This window comes from Ursus maritimus, unplaced genomic scaffold, assembly GCF_017311325.1.
Source record: "Ursus maritimus isolate PB19 unplaced genomic scaffold, ASM1731132v1 scaffold_30, whole genome shotgun sequence".
NCBI lineage: Eukaryota > Metazoa > Chordata > Mammalia > Carnivora > Ursidae > Ursus > Ursus maritimus.
The window spans coordinates 6,938,537-6,956,189 of NW_024425564.1; the positions used below are offsets into that span (position 1 = coordinate 6,938,537).

Genomic DNA, 17,653 nt, shown 5'->3' on the forward strand with positions numbered 1-17,653 from the left:
GCCCCCGCGGTCAGCTCCGCCCCATGCCCCGCCCCCGAGGCCAGCTCCGCCCCGAAGCCCGGGCCTTCGAACCCCAGGGCTTAGAGCCAAAACTGAACGGCGGGTAAAAGTACCCGCGGGCTCTTCATGGGTGGGAAGACGGGCTGGTCCCGCAGCCCCGTCCGTGGGGACTGGGGCCCGCGTCGCTCACCGGCCTCGCTCTGGTTGTAGTAGCCCCGCAGTGTCTGCAGGTCCCCTCGGAAAGTCTGTGCGGTGTCCTTGGCGCCCCGCGTCTCCTGGTCCCAAAACTCCGGCCCCTCCTGCTCCACCCACGGCGCCCGCGGCTCCATCCTCCGACTGGCAGAGTCGCTGTCGAACCGCGCGAACTGCGTGTCGTCCACGTAGCCGACTTCCACGTACCGGGGCTCCCCGCGGCCGGGCCGGGACACGGAGGTGCCGAAATACCTCAGGGAGTGGGAGCCTGCGGGCGCGGAGGAGCTGAGACCCCGCCCGACCCTTCTCCCGCCCCGGGCCCGCGCAGGTGGAGGCTGACTGGAGGGCAGGGGAGGGGGCACCGAGTGGGGAGAAGCAGGGCGGAGGCAGGGAGGGACGGGGGGCGGGGCCGGGGCGGGGGGCGGGGCAGCGGGAGAGGCACCTCCCGGGGGTCCGGATCCCCGCCCGGCAGTCCCTCGTTCCCGCCCCAGAGACACATCCTCCCGCCCCCGCACTCACCCGCCCAGGTCTCGGTCACCGCCAGGGCCCTGACAGCAGCAGGAGGAGGGTTCGGGGCATTACGACTCGCATCCCTGGGGTCTGGAGAATGTAAGTCCCGGCAGGTCGGTGGTACTGACAGGCCGGGAACCGCGGTGACGCTGATTGGCTTCTCTAGAAACGGACACGCAATGGGAGTGCGCGCTGAGGCTTCGTCATGAGTATCCAGGCAGAAGGACCTGACACAGGTTGTGAGAGCGGGAAGCGAAATGCGCGGAGTAAGGGACTCGGCTTCCGTCCCCCAAACACCCCAGGCTCTCAGGCCTGGGACTTTCAGAACCAGGACTTCCAGGAGACCAGGGACTTTGTCTGATTCCTCTCCACCTGCACAGAGTGCTTTTTGTCTCACCGTCTCCCTGAGGCCTGGCCCATTGTCTTTCTGGGGAGAGACACCAGGCTGAGATCAGCTCTTTTTGTCCCTTTCGGTTCCTGGAATCCCTCCACTTGAGGCTGAACTCCTCCTCCTTAATTCTCCTCCGGACCCTTCTAAAAGAAAAGTCACCCCCAAGAAATTGGATGCCAGAGAGTGAGCTTGCCTGGAATGGAGATGAAGGGACAGGGATTTTTCTCTTTTAAGCCTGAAGTTACGATGATTGAAAGCGCCAGGTAGAGATTCTCATAGAGATCAGTTTCCTTTTGTAAATTAACGACAGTGGTAGCACAATCTTGATAAGCCCTGAACATCAGAATCTAATTGGTAAAGTGGTTTTGCCCCTCAGTGCAGAAATGTCTAAACAACATTGCAATCAAGACTCACAAAGCTCCTAAATTGTACTTTGTCAGACAGCGTTACTGTGACTCCAAACTGTTGTTTTGTTTTGTTTCGGTTTGGTGTTTGAAGTGAGAAAGAAACTCACTTCACATTTAATGACACAGGTAGGTTGAAAATAAATGGATGTTGGGGCACCTGGGTGGCACAGCGGTTAAGCGTCTGCCTTCGGCTCAGGGCGTGGTCCCGGCGTTCTGTGCGTTCTGGGATCGAGCCCACATCAGGCTCTTCCGCTATGAGCCTGCTTCTTCCTCTCCCACTCCCCTGCTTGTGTTCCTCTCTCGCTGGCTGTCTCATCTCTGTTGAATAAATAAATAAAATTTTTAAAAAAATGAAAATAAATGGATGTTTTATATAGTAACACAGGTTACATGGAAACAAAAATTAAAAACACAATGTTATTTACAGTTGTTACAAAGAAATACTGTGTATACACTTAACAAAACACATAAAGGATCTGAATGCTGAAAATTACAAAATGCTAATAAAAGAAATCAAATTAAGTAGAGCCATAATATGTTCATGTATAAAAGATTCAACTTGGTAAAGATGTCATTCCCTCCAAATTGATCTATAGGTTTAATGCAATTCTTGCCAAAATCCAGTAAGGTTTTTGTAGACATAGACAAGCTTATTCTAAACTTTATATGGAAAGGCATAGTACCTAGAATAGCTAACACACTCAAAAGGAGAGATAAAGTGAAAAGAATCACTCTATTTGGTATTAAGACTTATGATTTAGCTACAGTAATTAAGACAGTGTAATATTGGGAGAGAAATAGACATATAAATCAATGGAACAGAATAGAGAACCCAGGAATAGGCCACACATATGCTCAGCTGATTTTTGACAAAGAGCACAAAGGCAATTCAATGCAAAAGGATAGTCTTTTTCAATAAATGGTGCTGAGCATTGGACATCCATAGACAAAAACACATAAGCAAACAAAAAAAACCCTCAAGGCAAAATCTCTCACTTTATAAAATTAATTAAAACGTATAATGAACTTATGTAACATTTAAAAGTATAAAATTGTTAGAAAAGTGGTGTCTGGATGGGTCAGTTGGTTAAGACGTCTGCTTTCGACTCAGGTCGTGATCTCTGGGTCCTGGGATGGAGCCCAGTGTTGGGCATCCTGCTCAACGGGAGTCTGCTTTTCTCTCTCTCTCTCCCTCTGCCCTCTCCCCACAGCTTGTTCTCTGTCTCTCTCAAATAAATAAAACATTTTTTTAATTATTAGAAAAAAGACAAATCTTTGGGATATATCTTGACAGCGGTTTAAGATAGACAAACCTACATATATGATAAGATTCCATAGAATCAAACACATACCCAGATGAGTACAGGTAACACTGGGGAAATCCGAATATGAGCAGTGGATGGTACAGTGTTAGTATCCTGGTTGTAATACTGACGACAGTTTTGCAAGGTATTACCATTGAGTAAAAGTTACTCAGGATCTCTATATTTCTTATAATTGCATGGAAGTCTTCAATTAGCTCAAAAGTAAAAACATTAATTTTAAAAACACTTACAGAGCACCTCGGATGGCTACAGTCATTAGGCGTCTGCCTTTGGCTCAGTCATGATCCCAGGGTCCTGGGATCAAGTCCTGCATCAGGCTTCCTGTTCAGCGAGAGTCTGCTTCTCCCTCCGCCTGCCACTCCCCTGCTTGTGCTCTCTATCAAATAAATAAATAAAATCTTTAAAAAAATAAAACACTTGCAAAAAAAACAAAAACAAAATCAAAAACAACACAACTCTCATGGCTCCAATGAAAGCCCAAACTTTTTAGTTTCATATTCCTAACTCCCTACAAACAGACCCCAAATTCACTTTCACATCTTACCTTCCTCAAGCTGTCTGCACACACTGGCTTAATAATTGGATTTTCTTGGGAGTCTGTATGTCTGCTTCCCCACTCAGCTCATCCCCCAACCCAGTCCCCTCATCCACACACCCCAGTTCTACTCTTCTTCAAGGTTCATTCCCAATGGTACTTCCAGCTGGAAGGAATCCCTCCGAGCTCCCAGGCCCCTTCTCACCGCCTAGTAAAGCTTTGTAGGTACTTGTTTTCTTCCCACAAAGCTCTGAGTTTTGTCTCACAGAGCTGAGATAATTTAGCTCTTCACTCTCACAAGTGCTGGTAAGCACCAGCAGGTGTAAAGCTATTTTCTTTTCTTTAATTATTATTGTTTTATTTATATTCAATTCAATTAACATATAGTGTATTACTAGTTTCAGGTAGAGTTCAGTGATTCATCAGTCTTATGTAACACCCAGTGCTCATTGCATCTCGTGCCCTCCTTAATGCCCATCACCCCAGATTACCCCATCCCCCACCTACCGCCCCTCCAGCAGCCCTCAGTTTGTTTCCTAGAGTTCAGAGCCTCTTATGGTTGGTTTTTCTCTCTGATTCATCTTATTTTTTTCCTTCCCTCCCCTATTATCCTGTTTTGTTTCTTAAAACAATCTTCATTCCATAGCCCTAAATTTGTGTGAGTTCCTTCCTCTATCCTCAACACATTGAGGCACAGGGAAGCACACAGATTGATACTATATATCTCAGCCGGGAGTATGTACAAACTGGAAGCACTCCGAAGTTGCCATGTTCCATATTCACCAGGGCTGCTGCATTCCATTGGTATGCATTATTCATGCCTGAGAAGTGTGCATATTTTATCTAAACACATATTTTATCTAGATAGATTTTATATTTTATCTAGACATGTGTTAAACTTGATTAACATAGGGGAGGCAATTGGTTTTCAGGCAGCCCACGACAGAACATAGTAAATACTAAATGCAAAGAATATCTTGCTAAGAACTGTAGATATAGATTTAATAAAAATCTATGTATAACAACATATTTAAAACTGAGAATTACACCTTAGAATTCGTCCCTTTAGCTCAGCTTCCTCATCCTGCATCTCCAGCCCTTTCTGTGTCTCTCTCATCCCTCAGGCCCTCTCCTCCCTCAGTCTCCACCACCTCTCAGTCCTGAATTGGGGCCCTGGTGCCTACCATCACCTGCCACCCAGGGCCCTTCTCCCACAGGGGGCAGTGATTCTGCTCATGTGAGTCAGGTCAGGTCACGTCTTCACTGAAAATGCTCAAGGGCTCCATCTCACTCTTGGGAAGCCTCTAGAATGTGAGGCACATGAGCACAGGGACTTTGGGCTATTTCTGTCTGTTGCATTCCTAAGAAATAAACCTGTTCCTGAGTGCGCAGCGGGAGTCCTCAAGCACAGTCATCCATCAGAGCAGCCCCTGTGTCCCAAGTAAGCCTGCCTTGGTTTCCCTCTGTGACCAGTCACTGGCTGGAAAGAGCCCATGGATGCAGGGCCTCTGCACAAATGCTTTGAGATTTCCGGGCACAGGAGGAGTGTCCTTGTGGCTGACTTGGGGAATATGACTCCAAACCTTACGCCTAAGGAATCCGGGCCACTAGAAATCAAACCCTTCTCTGTTTGGTTGTTCGGCATGTCCGTTCACAGTTGCAGTGGAGCAAGGGGGAACCAGGAGACACCAAGTCTTTCAGGATTCCACACATATTCCTCCCTGTCCCCATGGGCGCCTGGGTGGCTCAGTCGGTGAAGCGGCTGCCTTCGGCTCAGGTCATGATCCCAGGGTTCCAGGAGCGAGTCCCGCATTGGGCCCGTTGCTCAGCGGGAGCCTGCTTCTCCCTCTCCTGCTCCCCCTGCTTGTGCTCTCTCTCTCTGTCCAATAAATAAATAAAATCTTAAAAAAAAATTCCTCCTGCCCCCATTGCAGGGACAACAGCCCCTCCCATCATATGCACACGGGGTCAATAACTCCGACCTCAACCGGAGGGGACTCTCTCCTCTGCTGATCCCGGGCGCATGGAGTCCGAAGTGCCTGGAGACAACCGTACTGTATAGGACCATGGGACCCATGTCTCCTCTTGTAAGAACGTCTCCCTTTTGGGAACCCGGACCTCTCACTTTACAGACTCCAGAATTGTGGTGACAGAAAGTGCAAAACCCTTCAGCGGCTGATCCCCAGTGACGGGAATTCAGGAGCCACACCCTTGGCCCTGGCGCGCTTACTTCCTTCCTGTTGGGAGCACATACCACACGGAGGTCTCTGCCCCTTGGAGTTATTACAGTCATCGTGGCCTCTGGCTTCACAGGTTAACTGTCACCGCTTAGCTCTCTCTCCAGGGCCATACCCTCCCGTGGACATTAATGAGTCAACTTTAGGGACCCTCCTCTACTGTCATCCCAGCCTGCAGAAGACACAAGACCCCAAACTCCCTAGTGATGCAGCCCTCGTATGATCACCTTCCCGATGGCTGGCTTCTGTGAAAGGAGAGCCTCTGGGTCCTCTTGTGGTACATATCCTCTGGTGGGTCTTCTGGCTTCACACAATTCCTCCAGTCCTTCAGACTCTATCCCACACTCTACCCTCTGCAGGGCAACCAAATCACGTTTACCTCACTGAGAGTTGGACATCATTGTTTCCGGGCTATGAAGAGCCGCCCCAGCCATAAGTTTGCCCACGCCCTGGGGTCCTTGATAACCCATGTCCTGAGAAAGTACCTCCAAGCCGATGAATTTTTGTTTGTCCAGCCTGACATTCTCGCCCTGGTTCAACACCTCAAAATCCAGTCAAGGAGAACTTCTTAGGCTCTTACAGGTATCCAGCTGGCTAGTTCTTGCAAAGATACACATTGCCTCACAGAGGTAACCTTTCTGCACCACCTTCCAGCATAGTGAAAAAGCTGGCCATTAGAGAAGGGGAGCTCTATGTATGCCCAGAGCGCCGTAGGATAACTTTGTTCCAGTTCACAGAATCTTGGGTTTTCCTCGACTTTCACACAGTAGGTTGGCCTTGGCTGGGTGTCTAAATATCTCTAGAGCTCTGATCCTCACATTCTGTCTTCGGCTCCCACCCAACTCTATCTGACCTTCCTCCACAGGAGACAGAGGCCTCTGGCAGCTGTCCCTTGAGGCCAGCCGGCTCTCACGTCTCCAGAGCATTCTTGCACTCTAATCAACTTTGCTGCTTGCACTGCTAAAAAAAAAAAAAAAAAAAAAAAAAAAAAAAAATCAAAAATTTAAAAAGCCACAGAAAAAAGCCAGAGGCTGTCACACTAGCAGCAAAGCTTTGTTAAGACCCTCAGATTCCCGTGATCTTTCTATGAGGCATCACCGCCTCCACTGATTCTACAGCCCCCCACCCCATTATTTTCCACTGGCTTCCTAGCATCCCACCTGCCAGCTTTCCCCCAGACCAGGACAGTTTCTCAGCTCACCTCCAGCAACCCCTGCAGCAGCTCAGCCTCCCTTTGGAACCTGGATGGTGGCCTCCAGGCAGTGAGTGAGCTCGTCCCCAATCCCCATCTTTGTGCCTGCATTCTTGGGCCATTCCTCATGCCACCTTGTGTTTCCAGCGTCCTGGGAGGCAGACACCATCACGGCATGATAATGCCAGGAATTTGTTAGAGAGACCCTTGTGAGAAGACATGGGGAAGGAGCCAGAAAGGCTGGGAGAAACAGCAAATCTTGATGCAAGTCTGAATCTGAGGGGAAGGGAGACAGAGAGGAAGGTTGGCTGGAAGCGTCCTAGACCCAGTGCAGAGTGAGGCAGTTCGTCAGGGTGTCAGGGAGCCCCGGAGCCTCAGTCAGCCTGCAGAAGAGGAAGAGCCCTGCCTCAGTTTCCTCTGTTCTCAAGCACTGGCCGGAGGAATTCCACAGGAAGGGTCGCTCTCAGAGCAAACATGGCATCAGATTTGAGAGCACAGGCTGGGGCCGCGGATCAGTCAACTCCCTCAAGCTGAGGGTCAGGATGTGTCTTCTCATGGCCCCCACAATAATCTAGTTGAGAACAAACAGTGATGATGAAAAAGAGAACAGGGGAAGAATTGACGGACCAGTACCTGTAAGTAGGCAAGAAGGCATGAGGTTAGGGGAGCAGCGGAGGGACAGGCTCTGACTGGCGCAGCACGGATGGGTCACCTGTGCTAAAGAACTGGAAGGCTCATCACACAGGGACAAATGCTGGGACATGAGTAGATGGTGGGAGAAATCGAGATTTGTCCCCTAACACGGTCAGTGTGCTCGGTGAGCGTAAACAAGATCATTAGCAGAAGCGAAGAATGAAGAAGGGGGTTGGATGTCCTGAGGGCACACCCACCTCTCAGCCCAGGGGTGCCAGGTCCATGGGAGAGGGACACCCGTGGGGAGAGGACTGCACAGCGAGCCGGGTCCTGGGGGGGACCTGGGTTCTGTCAGAGCTGCGAGTGAAGGGACCATCCTGAGAGGACTCTGGACATTTGCTGATCATGGCTGAGCATTCCACAGGACGCAATGGAAGTTTCAGGAACTGGGGAGGGCGTGAGAGGAGGCAGGACAGGAGTGTGCAGAGCCTTGTGGAGTGAGGAGTGCAGGATATACTGAGGGGGACCAGGGGTGACTGACACAGGTGAGGAAAGGACATAATGACATGAGTCCTGATGGTCTCCAGGCAGATGGTGGTGGTAGTATGTGAGAGGTGATGGGGAGGAGCTAGCTTAGGGTGCCCACTTGGGCTCTGTTCAACGGGATGAGAGGTTTGGGTGGCTGGGTCAGTTCTATTATGTGGAGCTTCCCCACCCCCAGATTATGGGGGCAATCCCTGGGTCAGCGAAGTCCATGGGTCCACTCTTGACCCTTGTGGGACAGGAGTGCACTCACACAGGATGTCAGCCTGCCTGCCACCGGCTTTGGGAGAGAAACTTCTGGGGCCGGTGTAAGCCCAGCACAGGTACCCCTCTAATGCCTTCCCCAGGGTCAGGAGGCCTGGAGGAGCTGGGATCTTAGTCCTGTAACCCTGCACATCCACACTGTGGAATAGGTATAGACGGTGAGCATCTGCCCCCAAAAAGACCGGTTTTGTTTTTTAAAAACTGAGTTTCAAAAAACTGAGAAGTAGGGAATAGAAGAAAATGCTTTTACTTTTCAGTTTTCCTGCTGTTACCAGCAAGGGCCTAGAGAGACGCTGCCTGGAGGCAACGGAAACCTCAGCATGGGCCTAGTGACCCTAGAGCTCCCCTCTCCTCCAAGTAGAAGACTCTCAGCGGATAATTAAGAGAATTTTATATTACTTTGACATTTTATATTAGGGAATTACACTTATTCCCTTCAGTATACTAATATTGTGTGGAAAAAGTTTCTAAGAGATGAAAGCGAAGTATTTAGGGATGAGGGTCATGATGTCAGCAAGTAATTTTAAAAATTTCTGCAAAAATTACAGAAATATAATTATTACATATATAAGGGAAATACTAAATTGATTAAATCTAGAGTGCCGGGTACTATTCTTTCAGAACTTCAGGTATCTTCGAAATTTTACAACAATTTGGAGAAACTTTTTTTAAAATAATGCGTAACGACATAGGACATGTTCACAGCATAATGCTGAATGAAAATTAGGCTTCACGTGCATGTGTGTAAGAAAGTGCTGTCCAGGATGCTTATGTGTATGTATGTCCGGACCCAAGTTCAGCTGCTCGTAGACTGAAAGATCTTTACCAAGACGGGAGTTCTGCTACTGGAAAGGAATTTGAGCTTTATCCAGGAGGCCGGCCACCTGGCAGAGGGCTCTTGTCCAAAAGCCAGCTCTGAGGTTTCTGCCCGGCCCAGGGGTTTCTAAGGGGTTGGGACGGTTAGTCAGCAAAGGGAGTGCAGTGGCCTGCAGCATTTCTGATCAATGTGATGACGTGAGAGCGGTCTCCGTGTGAGGAGAGGAGGTCGGAGGAGGGGCTGGTGCTTGTCTCATGATGTCCCGGGGACTCTGTTCTTTCTGGGAGGGAGGTCAGTAAAATCATCCGTGTGACCTAAATGAAAGAAAAACATTTTGCTAAAAGAACTGCTAGGCTAATCAGAGCCAAGGCAGCTTCCAGCACACTGCAGCCTGGGAAAGTTCTTGGTCCTTCACTCCCTCAAGGCCAGTGGTGCTGCAAATCTCAAAGAGAGTAAATTATTCTGTTACAGATCAAGGGCCTTAGGTCAGCAAAAAGGTGTGTGCTAACCCTTGAGACCGGCTGTGTGTGTGAGTGTGGGTGTGGGTGATGGTTTACGCGTGTGTTGGGTAGCAGTGTGTATGTCTGTGAGTGTGTCAGTCTGAACGCTGCATTCACTAGTTCATTCACTCAACAGATGTTTAAAATCAACAACCAGGCACTTTCAAGACCATGGAAATACATCTGTGAACAATCAAACCTCTATCCTTGTCTTCATAAACTTATATATTCTCAAGGAGGGACGGACAATAAGCAATTAAATATACTTTAAAATGTGCTTCAGGGCACCTGGGTGGCTCAGTCCATAAAGCATCTGCTCTGACTCGGTCATGATATCAGGGTCCTGGGATCAAGCCCTGTGTGGGGCTCCCCACTCAGCGGAGTCTGCTTGTCTCCTCTCTCTCTCTCTGCCCACTCGTGCTCACTCTCACTCTCTCTCAAATAATTTTTTTTTTTAATGTGTGTCAGTGAGCAGGGGTCTTGTAACAAAAGCAGGGCAGGGCAGAGGTGAGAGGGAGGCGCAGAGATTCCACAAGCAGTGGGTGGTGCAGGGAGGGCCTCTCAAAGAGGACAGTGGAAGAGAATGTCGGGAAGGAAGTGCTGCCTCTGACAGGTTTTCCGGCCTGGAACAGCACTGAAGGCCTGAGGTGTGAACACCCTGGGCGTGCTGGAGGAACCAGGCAGTGGAGGGCTTAGATCTGGGCCCATCCCACAGACACAGCTGTGTAAACTGGATGTTAACTGGCAAAGGTCATGCAGATGAAAGGATTTTTAATGCAAAATATTTTAAAGAGATCATTCAAGACATTCCAAAAGGGCTTGTTGTAGGAAATTTTCCTCCCTTCCAAGACCCCAGGCGCCCAGGACCCTGCCAGAGATGCACATTACCAACTCCTCATGTATCCTTCCCGAGAAAAATTTATTCAGATGCTATTGTTGACACCAAGAAGGAGTACTGGAGGGGTGCCTGGGTGGCTAAGTGAGTTAAGTATCCAACTCTTGACCTCGGCTTGAGTCTTGCTTCTCTCAGGATCGTGAGTTCAAGCCTGAGTTGGGCTCCACGCGGTGCATGGAGCCTGATGAAGAAGAAGAAGGAGAGGAAGAGGAAGAGGAAGAAGGAGGGGGAGGAGGAGAAGAAGAAGAAGTAGTAGTAATAGTCGTAGTAGTAGTAGTAATAGTCGTAGTAGTAGTAGTAATAGTCGTAGTAGTAGTAGTAGTAGTAATAGTCGTAATTGTAGTAGTAATAGTCGTAGTAGTAGTAGTAATAGTCGTAGTTGTAGTAATAGTCGTAGTAGTAGTAGTAATAGTCGTAGTAGTAGTAGTAGTAGTAATAGTCGTAATTGTAGTAGTAATAGTCATAGTAGTAGTAGTAATAGTCGTAGTAGTAGTAGTAGCAGTACTGGAAAGAAATAGGAAAAGCAAATGTTTCTTTACGGTTTTCCTGGGTGTTGTCATCAAGTTGCTGGAGAGAGAGGTCACAGTGGAGAGGCAGAAACCTCATAGATGGCTCACCTGAGCTTTCCTCTCCTTCAGTCCTTGCCCCATTCCTGCCTTGCCACTCATGGAGTCCAGGGCTGCTCAGAAGCTTCTTCGTACCCCTATTGATGCCAGCCTCCAGGTCAGCCTCCCCAGCCACTTACAGCCCAGACCTTCCCAGGCTGCTCAGTCAGAATTCAGGAGCAGCGCAGCGGCGCCCTGTGTGGTCACAGGGATGAGGTTGGAAGACCCAGCTCCCCTTTCTTTGCTCAGACAGGACCTCCCAGGATCTCCCTCTACCCCAGCACCAGAGCAAGGCTTTTTGTCTTTGTCAGGTTGGGGTGCAAAATGTTTCCCAAAATCCAAAATAATACGATGTTTCCATAGATGTCCGAGGGGACCTGCAGACACTGCGGGGCTACTACAACCAGAGCGAGGCCGGTGAGCGACGCGGGCCCCAGTCCCCACGGACGGGGCTGCGGGACCAGCCCGTCTTCCCACCCATGAAGAGCCCGCGGGTACTTTTACCCGCCGTTCAGTTTTGGCTCTAAGCCCTGGGGTTCGAAGGCCCGGGCTTCGGGGCGGAGCTGGCCTCGGGGGCGGGGCATGGGGCGGAGCTGACCGCGGGGGCGGGGCCAGGGTCTCACACTATCCAGTGGACGTCTGCTTGCGACGTGGGGCCGGACTGGCGCCTCCTCCGCGGGTACTGGCAGTTGGCCTACGACGGCGCCGATTACATCGCCCTGAACGAGGACCTGCGCTCCTGGACCGCGGCGGACACGGCGGCGCAGATCACCCGGCGCAAGTGGGAGGTGGCCGGTGCAGCGGAGCAGCAGAGGGACGAGCTGGAGGTCACGTGCGTGGAATGGCTCCGGAGGTACCTGGAGATGGGGAATAAGACGCTGCTGCGCACAGGTACCAGGGGCCGCGGGGCCTCCCACCATTTCCCCTCAGGCTGAGGCCTCCTAAGAGGATAGGAAGAAGTGGGATCCACACCAGTATATGGCCCTCCCGTGGGTTGAGTCTGGAGACTAACTCTGCCTGTGTTTTCAGACCCGGTACCAGGGAGTGGCCCTAAGGGTCTGCCTTTGAGGGTTACAGTCTCTCCAGGAACGGAGGAGGAGACCATTTCTGGAATAACTGATGAGCGTTTCCCTTTGACTCACAGTGCCTTTGGGAACTTTGGGGGATTTTCTTAGGCTTTGTTCTCCGCCCCATACCCCATGTGTTTGGGGTCCGGCTTTACCTATTCTGAATCACTTGGCCTCCAGCCAGGCCAGGACCAGAAATTCCTTTTCTCCTCACAGAATCCTGCCTTCTACACTGGGCCATCTCAACCTAATTCTAGAACTTAACAAGTAAGAAGAGATTATGTGTTCAGACTGCTGTCTGGGTCATTGCTCTCTTTCCCCACCCCAGTTTTCCTGTTCATTGTCAAGATGGCCACATGTCAGTGGACCAAGACGGTTGTAATAGGTAAAGCCAGACCCCGTTATCCATCTGGGCTCTTTCTGTAGTTTGGCTGTTGTGGAAGTTGCTGCTCTAAATATTGGGGTGCATTTGCCCCTTCGAATCACTGTGTTGGTATCCTTTGGATAAATACCTAGTAGTGCAATTGCTGGGTTGTAGAGTAGCTCTATTTCTACCTTTTTGAGGAACTTCCATACTGTTTTCCAGAGTGGCTGTACCAGTTTGTATTCACACCAACAGTACAAGAGGGTTCCCTTTTCTCCGCATCCTAGCCAACATCTGTTTTTTCCTGAATAGTTAATTTTGGCCATTCTAACCGGTGTGAGGTGGTTATCTCATTGTGGTTTTGATTTGTATTTCCCCGACGCCAGTGATGTTGAGCATTTTTTCTTTCATATATGACTTTTATGATATTTAGGTATCTCCTTCAATCCCTACATGGTGGAGAATTTTTATCAAGAAAGGACACTGTAGTTTGTCAAGTGGTTTTTCTGCATCTTTTGAGAGGATCCTATGGCTCTTGTCCTTTCTTTTATTAATGTGGTGTATCACACTGATTGATTTGTGGATGTTGAACTACCCCTGCAGTCCAGGAATAAATCCTTTTAATGTACAGTTGGATCCTATTAGGTAGTATCTTGGTGATAATTTTTGCATCCATGTTCATCAGGGATATTGGTCTGTAATTCTCCTTTAAAATGTAATTCTCCTTTATAATTCTATATAGATAGAATATATATAGAATATATCTGTGAAGTCCATCTGGTCCAGTGTGTCATTCAAAGCCCTTGTTTCCTTGTTGATCTTCTGCTTAGATGATCTGTCCATTGCTGTGAGTGGGGTTTAAAGTCCCCTAGTATTATTGTATTATTATCAATGAGTTTCTTTAATTTTGTTATTAATTGGTTTATATATTTGGCTGCTCCCAAGTTAGGGGCATAAATATTTACAATTATTAGATCTTTTTGTTGGATAGACACTTTTATTATGATATAGTGTCCTTCATCTCTCATTAGTTTTTGGTTTAAAACCTGGTTTGTTCGATATAAGGATGCCTACTCCAGCTTTCTTTGGATGTCCGTTGGCATGATAAATGGTTCTCTACCCCCTCACTTTCAATCTGGAGGTGTTTTTGGGTCTAAAATGAGTCTTTTGTAAACAGCATATCAATGGGTCTTGTTATTTTATCCGCTCTGATACCCTGTGTCTTTTGATTGGAGCATTTAGTTCATTTACATTCAGAGTAATTAGTGAAAGATAAGAATTTAGTGCCATTGTATTATCTATAAAGTCACTGTTCCTGTAGATTGTCTCTGTTCCTTTCTGGTCTTTGTTACTTTTCAGCTCTGTCTCTGCTCAAAGGATCCCCTTTAATATCTCTTGCAATGGCTGATTTAGTGTTCACAAATTCCTCTAGTTTTTGTCCTGGAAACTCTATCGCTGCTTCCATTCTGAATGACAGCCTTGCTGGATAAAGTATTCTTGGCTGCATATTTTTCCCATTTAGCACCTTGAATATATCATGTAGTCCTTTCTGGCCTGCCAGGTCTCTGTAGACAGGTCTGCTGCCAGCCTTATGTGTCTACCCTTGTAGGTTAAGGACCTCTAGTTCTGCGGTGCTTTCAGGATTTTCTCTTTATCTTTGAAATTTGCAGGCTTCACTATTATATGTCAAGGTGTTGAACTATTTTTATTGATTTTGAGGGGGATTCTCTGTGCCTCCTGGACTTGAATGCTATTTCCTCCCCCAGATTAGGGAAGTTCTCAGGTGTAATTTGTTCAAATAAAACTTCTGCCCCTTTCTTCCACTCCTCATCTTCTGGGACTCTTATGATATGCATATTATTTCACTTTATGGAATCACTGTGTTCTCTAAGTCTCCCTTTGTGATCTAATAATTTCTTTTCTTTCTTCTTTTCAGCTTCCTTATTTTCCATCATTTTATCTTCTATATCACTGGCTCACTCTTCTGCCTTGTTCATTCTCATTTTTATTGCTTCCATTTGGGGCTGCATCTCAGTAATAGCATTTTTAATGCCTGGCTAGATTTTAGTTCTTTTATTTCTACAGTAAGGGTTTCTCTAGTGTCTTTTATGCTTTTTTCAAACCCAGCTAGAATCTTGATAATCGTTTTAAATTCTAGTTCAAATATCTTACTTATATCTGTATTGATAAACTCCCTGTCAGTGAGTACTGCCTCCTGTTCCTTCTTTTGGGGCGAATTTCTCTATCTCATCATTTTGTCCAGAAAAGAATAGAAGAATGAGAGAAAATAACAACAATAACGACAACAGAAAAAAACAAAACAAACCAGAAAAAAACAAAAACAAAACAAGAAATAAAAAAAGAAAATAAAACAAAAACTAGATCTTGATGTGTTTTGGTCTGCTTATTAAAAGATACTAGATCCCAAAATAAGAAAGAAAAACTTATATATATACAAAAATAAAATAAAATTCAACGAAAGGGAACGATTTAAAAAATATATAATGTATATATGAAAATTAAAAAAGAATAAAAAAGTATTGAAAAATAAGAAAATAACTGAAAAAATAATACTGAAAAACTAGAGAATAAAGGGCCTGTTGCTCTGATTCTCAGGTGGACTTTGCCCTGGTGGAACTGGGCCTCCCTTGCACAGAGGCCGGGCTCAGTATAAGCAGCTCTGGGTCCACTAGGTGGTGCTGTTTTGCTGTCTGAAGGCTTTGGGCTCTGGTGAGAGGTGCTCTGGTGGAACTGGACCTCCCTTGCAGACTCTGCGCTCAGCGTAAGCAGCTCTGGGTCCACTAGGTGGTGCTGTTTTGCTGTCTGAAGGCTTTGGGCTCTGGTGAGAGGGATGAATATGGCTGCACCCCACCCTCTAGCCTGGACCTGGAAATTCACAGCCCCCCACTCTTCAGTGAGCCCGCACAGAAAAGCAATCAATCACTCTGGTCTCCCCGGTTTCCCTGGGAACTCTGTGTTTACCCAGCCTGTGACCAAGCGATTTTATGTCAGGCACGAGACTGAGTTTCAAAACTCCAAACTTGATGGACTCCTGCAGTGTGGACCTGTGCAGTTCCTCCTGGGGGAGGGGAGGAGGGGGCTCGCCCTCTGCCTCTGCCGCTTGCTGGGCCGCTGCTTGGAGAGCGGTTCACCTGACTGTGCAGTGGTTTCCAGTTTGCGGCAACACCCAGCAGAAAGCTGGGGCCTGGACTCGCTGATTGCAGCGGCTTCCCTGCTCCAATGCCTGGGAGCTCTGCTGCACTCGGGCAGCCCCACTCCTTCTGTAACCCCGGGGCTCCTGAGTTTTCTGACCCTTCTCTTTAGATCCCCCGAAGACACATGTCACCTACCAACTCCTCACTGACCATAAGGTCACCCTGAGGTGTTGGGCCCTGGGCTTCTACCCTGCGGAGATCACCCTGACCTGGGCCTCCGTAAGCAAGCGCTCTCTGCTCTGCGGGATCCTCCGATATTTCGCCCTGGATTCATGTCTCCGCAACTCGTACCTCCCAAACAGTGGTCGCTTTTCTACTTGGAGACTTGTAGCATTTCTTTTTTCAGATCTCCCACTGATTTCTCAGGTGTTCAGAATGATTTGATAACTATCTAGCTGATTCCAGGGACCAGATGAACTTAGGGTCTCCTACTCCTCCCCAAGTTCCTGAATTTTCTGACCCTTCTCTTTAGATCCCCCGAAGACACATGTCACCTACCATCCCCTCACTGACCATGAGGTCACCCTGAGGTGCTGGGCCCTGGGCTTCTACCCTGCGGAGATCACCCTGACCTGGCACCACGATGGGGAGGACCTGACCCAGGATACAGAGCTTGTGGAGCCGAGGCCTGCAGGGGATGGGACCTTCCAGAAGTGGGCGGCTGTGGTGGTGCCTTCTGGAGAGGAGCAGAGATACACGTGCCGTGTGCAGCATGGGGGGCTGCCTGAGCCCCTCACACTGAGATGGGGTAAGGAGGGAAACCTGGGCACAGAGCCTCCTCTCAGGGACATGAGGAACTGCTGGGGAGAATTTCAGGAGGGTCGGGGCTGAGACCTGGGGGTCAAGGCCCTCACCTTATCTTCTCTTCCCAGAGTCCCCTCCTCGGCCCCTCATTCCCGTCATGGGCATCATGGCTGGTCTGGTTGTGGTTGTGGTCACTGGCGCTGTGCTGGTTGGAGCTGTCATGTGGAGGAAATAGAGCTCAGGTAGGGAAGGGGGGCGCTCTGAGTTTTCTTGTCCTTCTGCAGTGTTTCAAGCCCAGGTGGAAGTCTGTCCTGCCTTGTTGATGGGCAGTGCCGTCTGCACGTGTGTGCTCGTCCACCGTGTGGCTCGTTGCTACAGTCACTGTAGTCAAGCACAGGTGAGAGTGAAGGACAGATTAATCACCCCAGTGAATGTGGTGACGGCCCCGATTCCCAGCAGTCACAGGTCAGAGAGCAGGTCCTTGCTGAGGACAGACTCCAGGAGGACGTTTGGTCTCACCTTGCCATGTCTTTTGTTCCTGTCCCCAGTCCTGCCCTAGGTCTGTAGTGACAGCCCTGGAAACTTCCCTGTGGTCCAGGCTATCTGTTTCATCTCGGATCTCGGGCCGTGTCTCCTCTATGGCGTCTCATGGGATGTTTTCTTTCCCCAGGTGGAAGAGGAAGGAGTTATGCTCAGGCTGCAAGTAAGTATGGAGGGGGTGATCCCTGAGACCTTGAGACAGTGTAGAAGGACGTCGTGGGGAGCTCACCCACCCACAGCTGTCCTTTAGTTTCATCTCCTGTGGCTCTGACCACATTCTGTGTGTTGTGCCCCAGGCAGGGACAGTCCTCAGGGCTCTCTTTGCTTCTAAAGCTGAGACCCTGGAGGGCCTGACATGGGGAGAGGAGGGGGGAAAGGGGCCATGACTGGGTAGTGGGGATTCTTTGCGTAGGATACTTCGACCACAGGGAGGGCTCTTGGGAAATTCCACATGTATGTGACTGACCTGTATCTGTTCGTGATTATTTTCTGTCACAGTGTGAGCCAGCTGCCTTGTGGGGGACTGAGCGATGCAAGATGTGTTCACTTGCCCACCTTGTAACATCAACACCCCTGATTTCTCTTTCTGCAAAGGGCGTCGGAATGTGTCCGTGTTCCTATTAACATAATGTGAGGAGGTGGGGAGACTGGCCCCCCACCGCACACAACCCCCCCCC

General features: G+C 48.9%; 1 protein-coding gene and 1 pseudogene across 1 annotated transcript in view; one reads left to right on the forward strand and one right to left on the reverse strand.

Moving 5' to 3' along the window:
* Nucleotides 1-17,641, forward strand: part of LOC103682344 (patr class I histocompatibility antigen, A-2 alpha chain-like) — an 18,533-nt gene extending 892 nt beyond the window's left edge. The window contains exons 3-7 of the mRNA XM_040644868.1: nt 11,662-11,937; nt 16,165-16,440; nt 16,565-16,678; nt 17,107-17,139; nt 17,475-17,641. Coding sequence (XP_040500802.1) covers nt 11,662-11,937; nt 16,165-16,440; nt 16,565-16,671 — 659 coding nt within the window. The 3' untranslated portion in view covers nt 16,672-16,678; nt 17,107-17,139; nt 17,475-17,641. The remainder of the gene's footprint in view (nt 1-11,661; nt 11,938-16,164; nt 16,441-16,564; nt 16,679-17,106; nt 17,140-17,474) is intronic.
* On the reverse strand, nt 66-798 carry LOC121106057 (annotated as a pseudogene).
* Nucleotides 17,642-17,653: the final 12 nt, after the last annotated feature.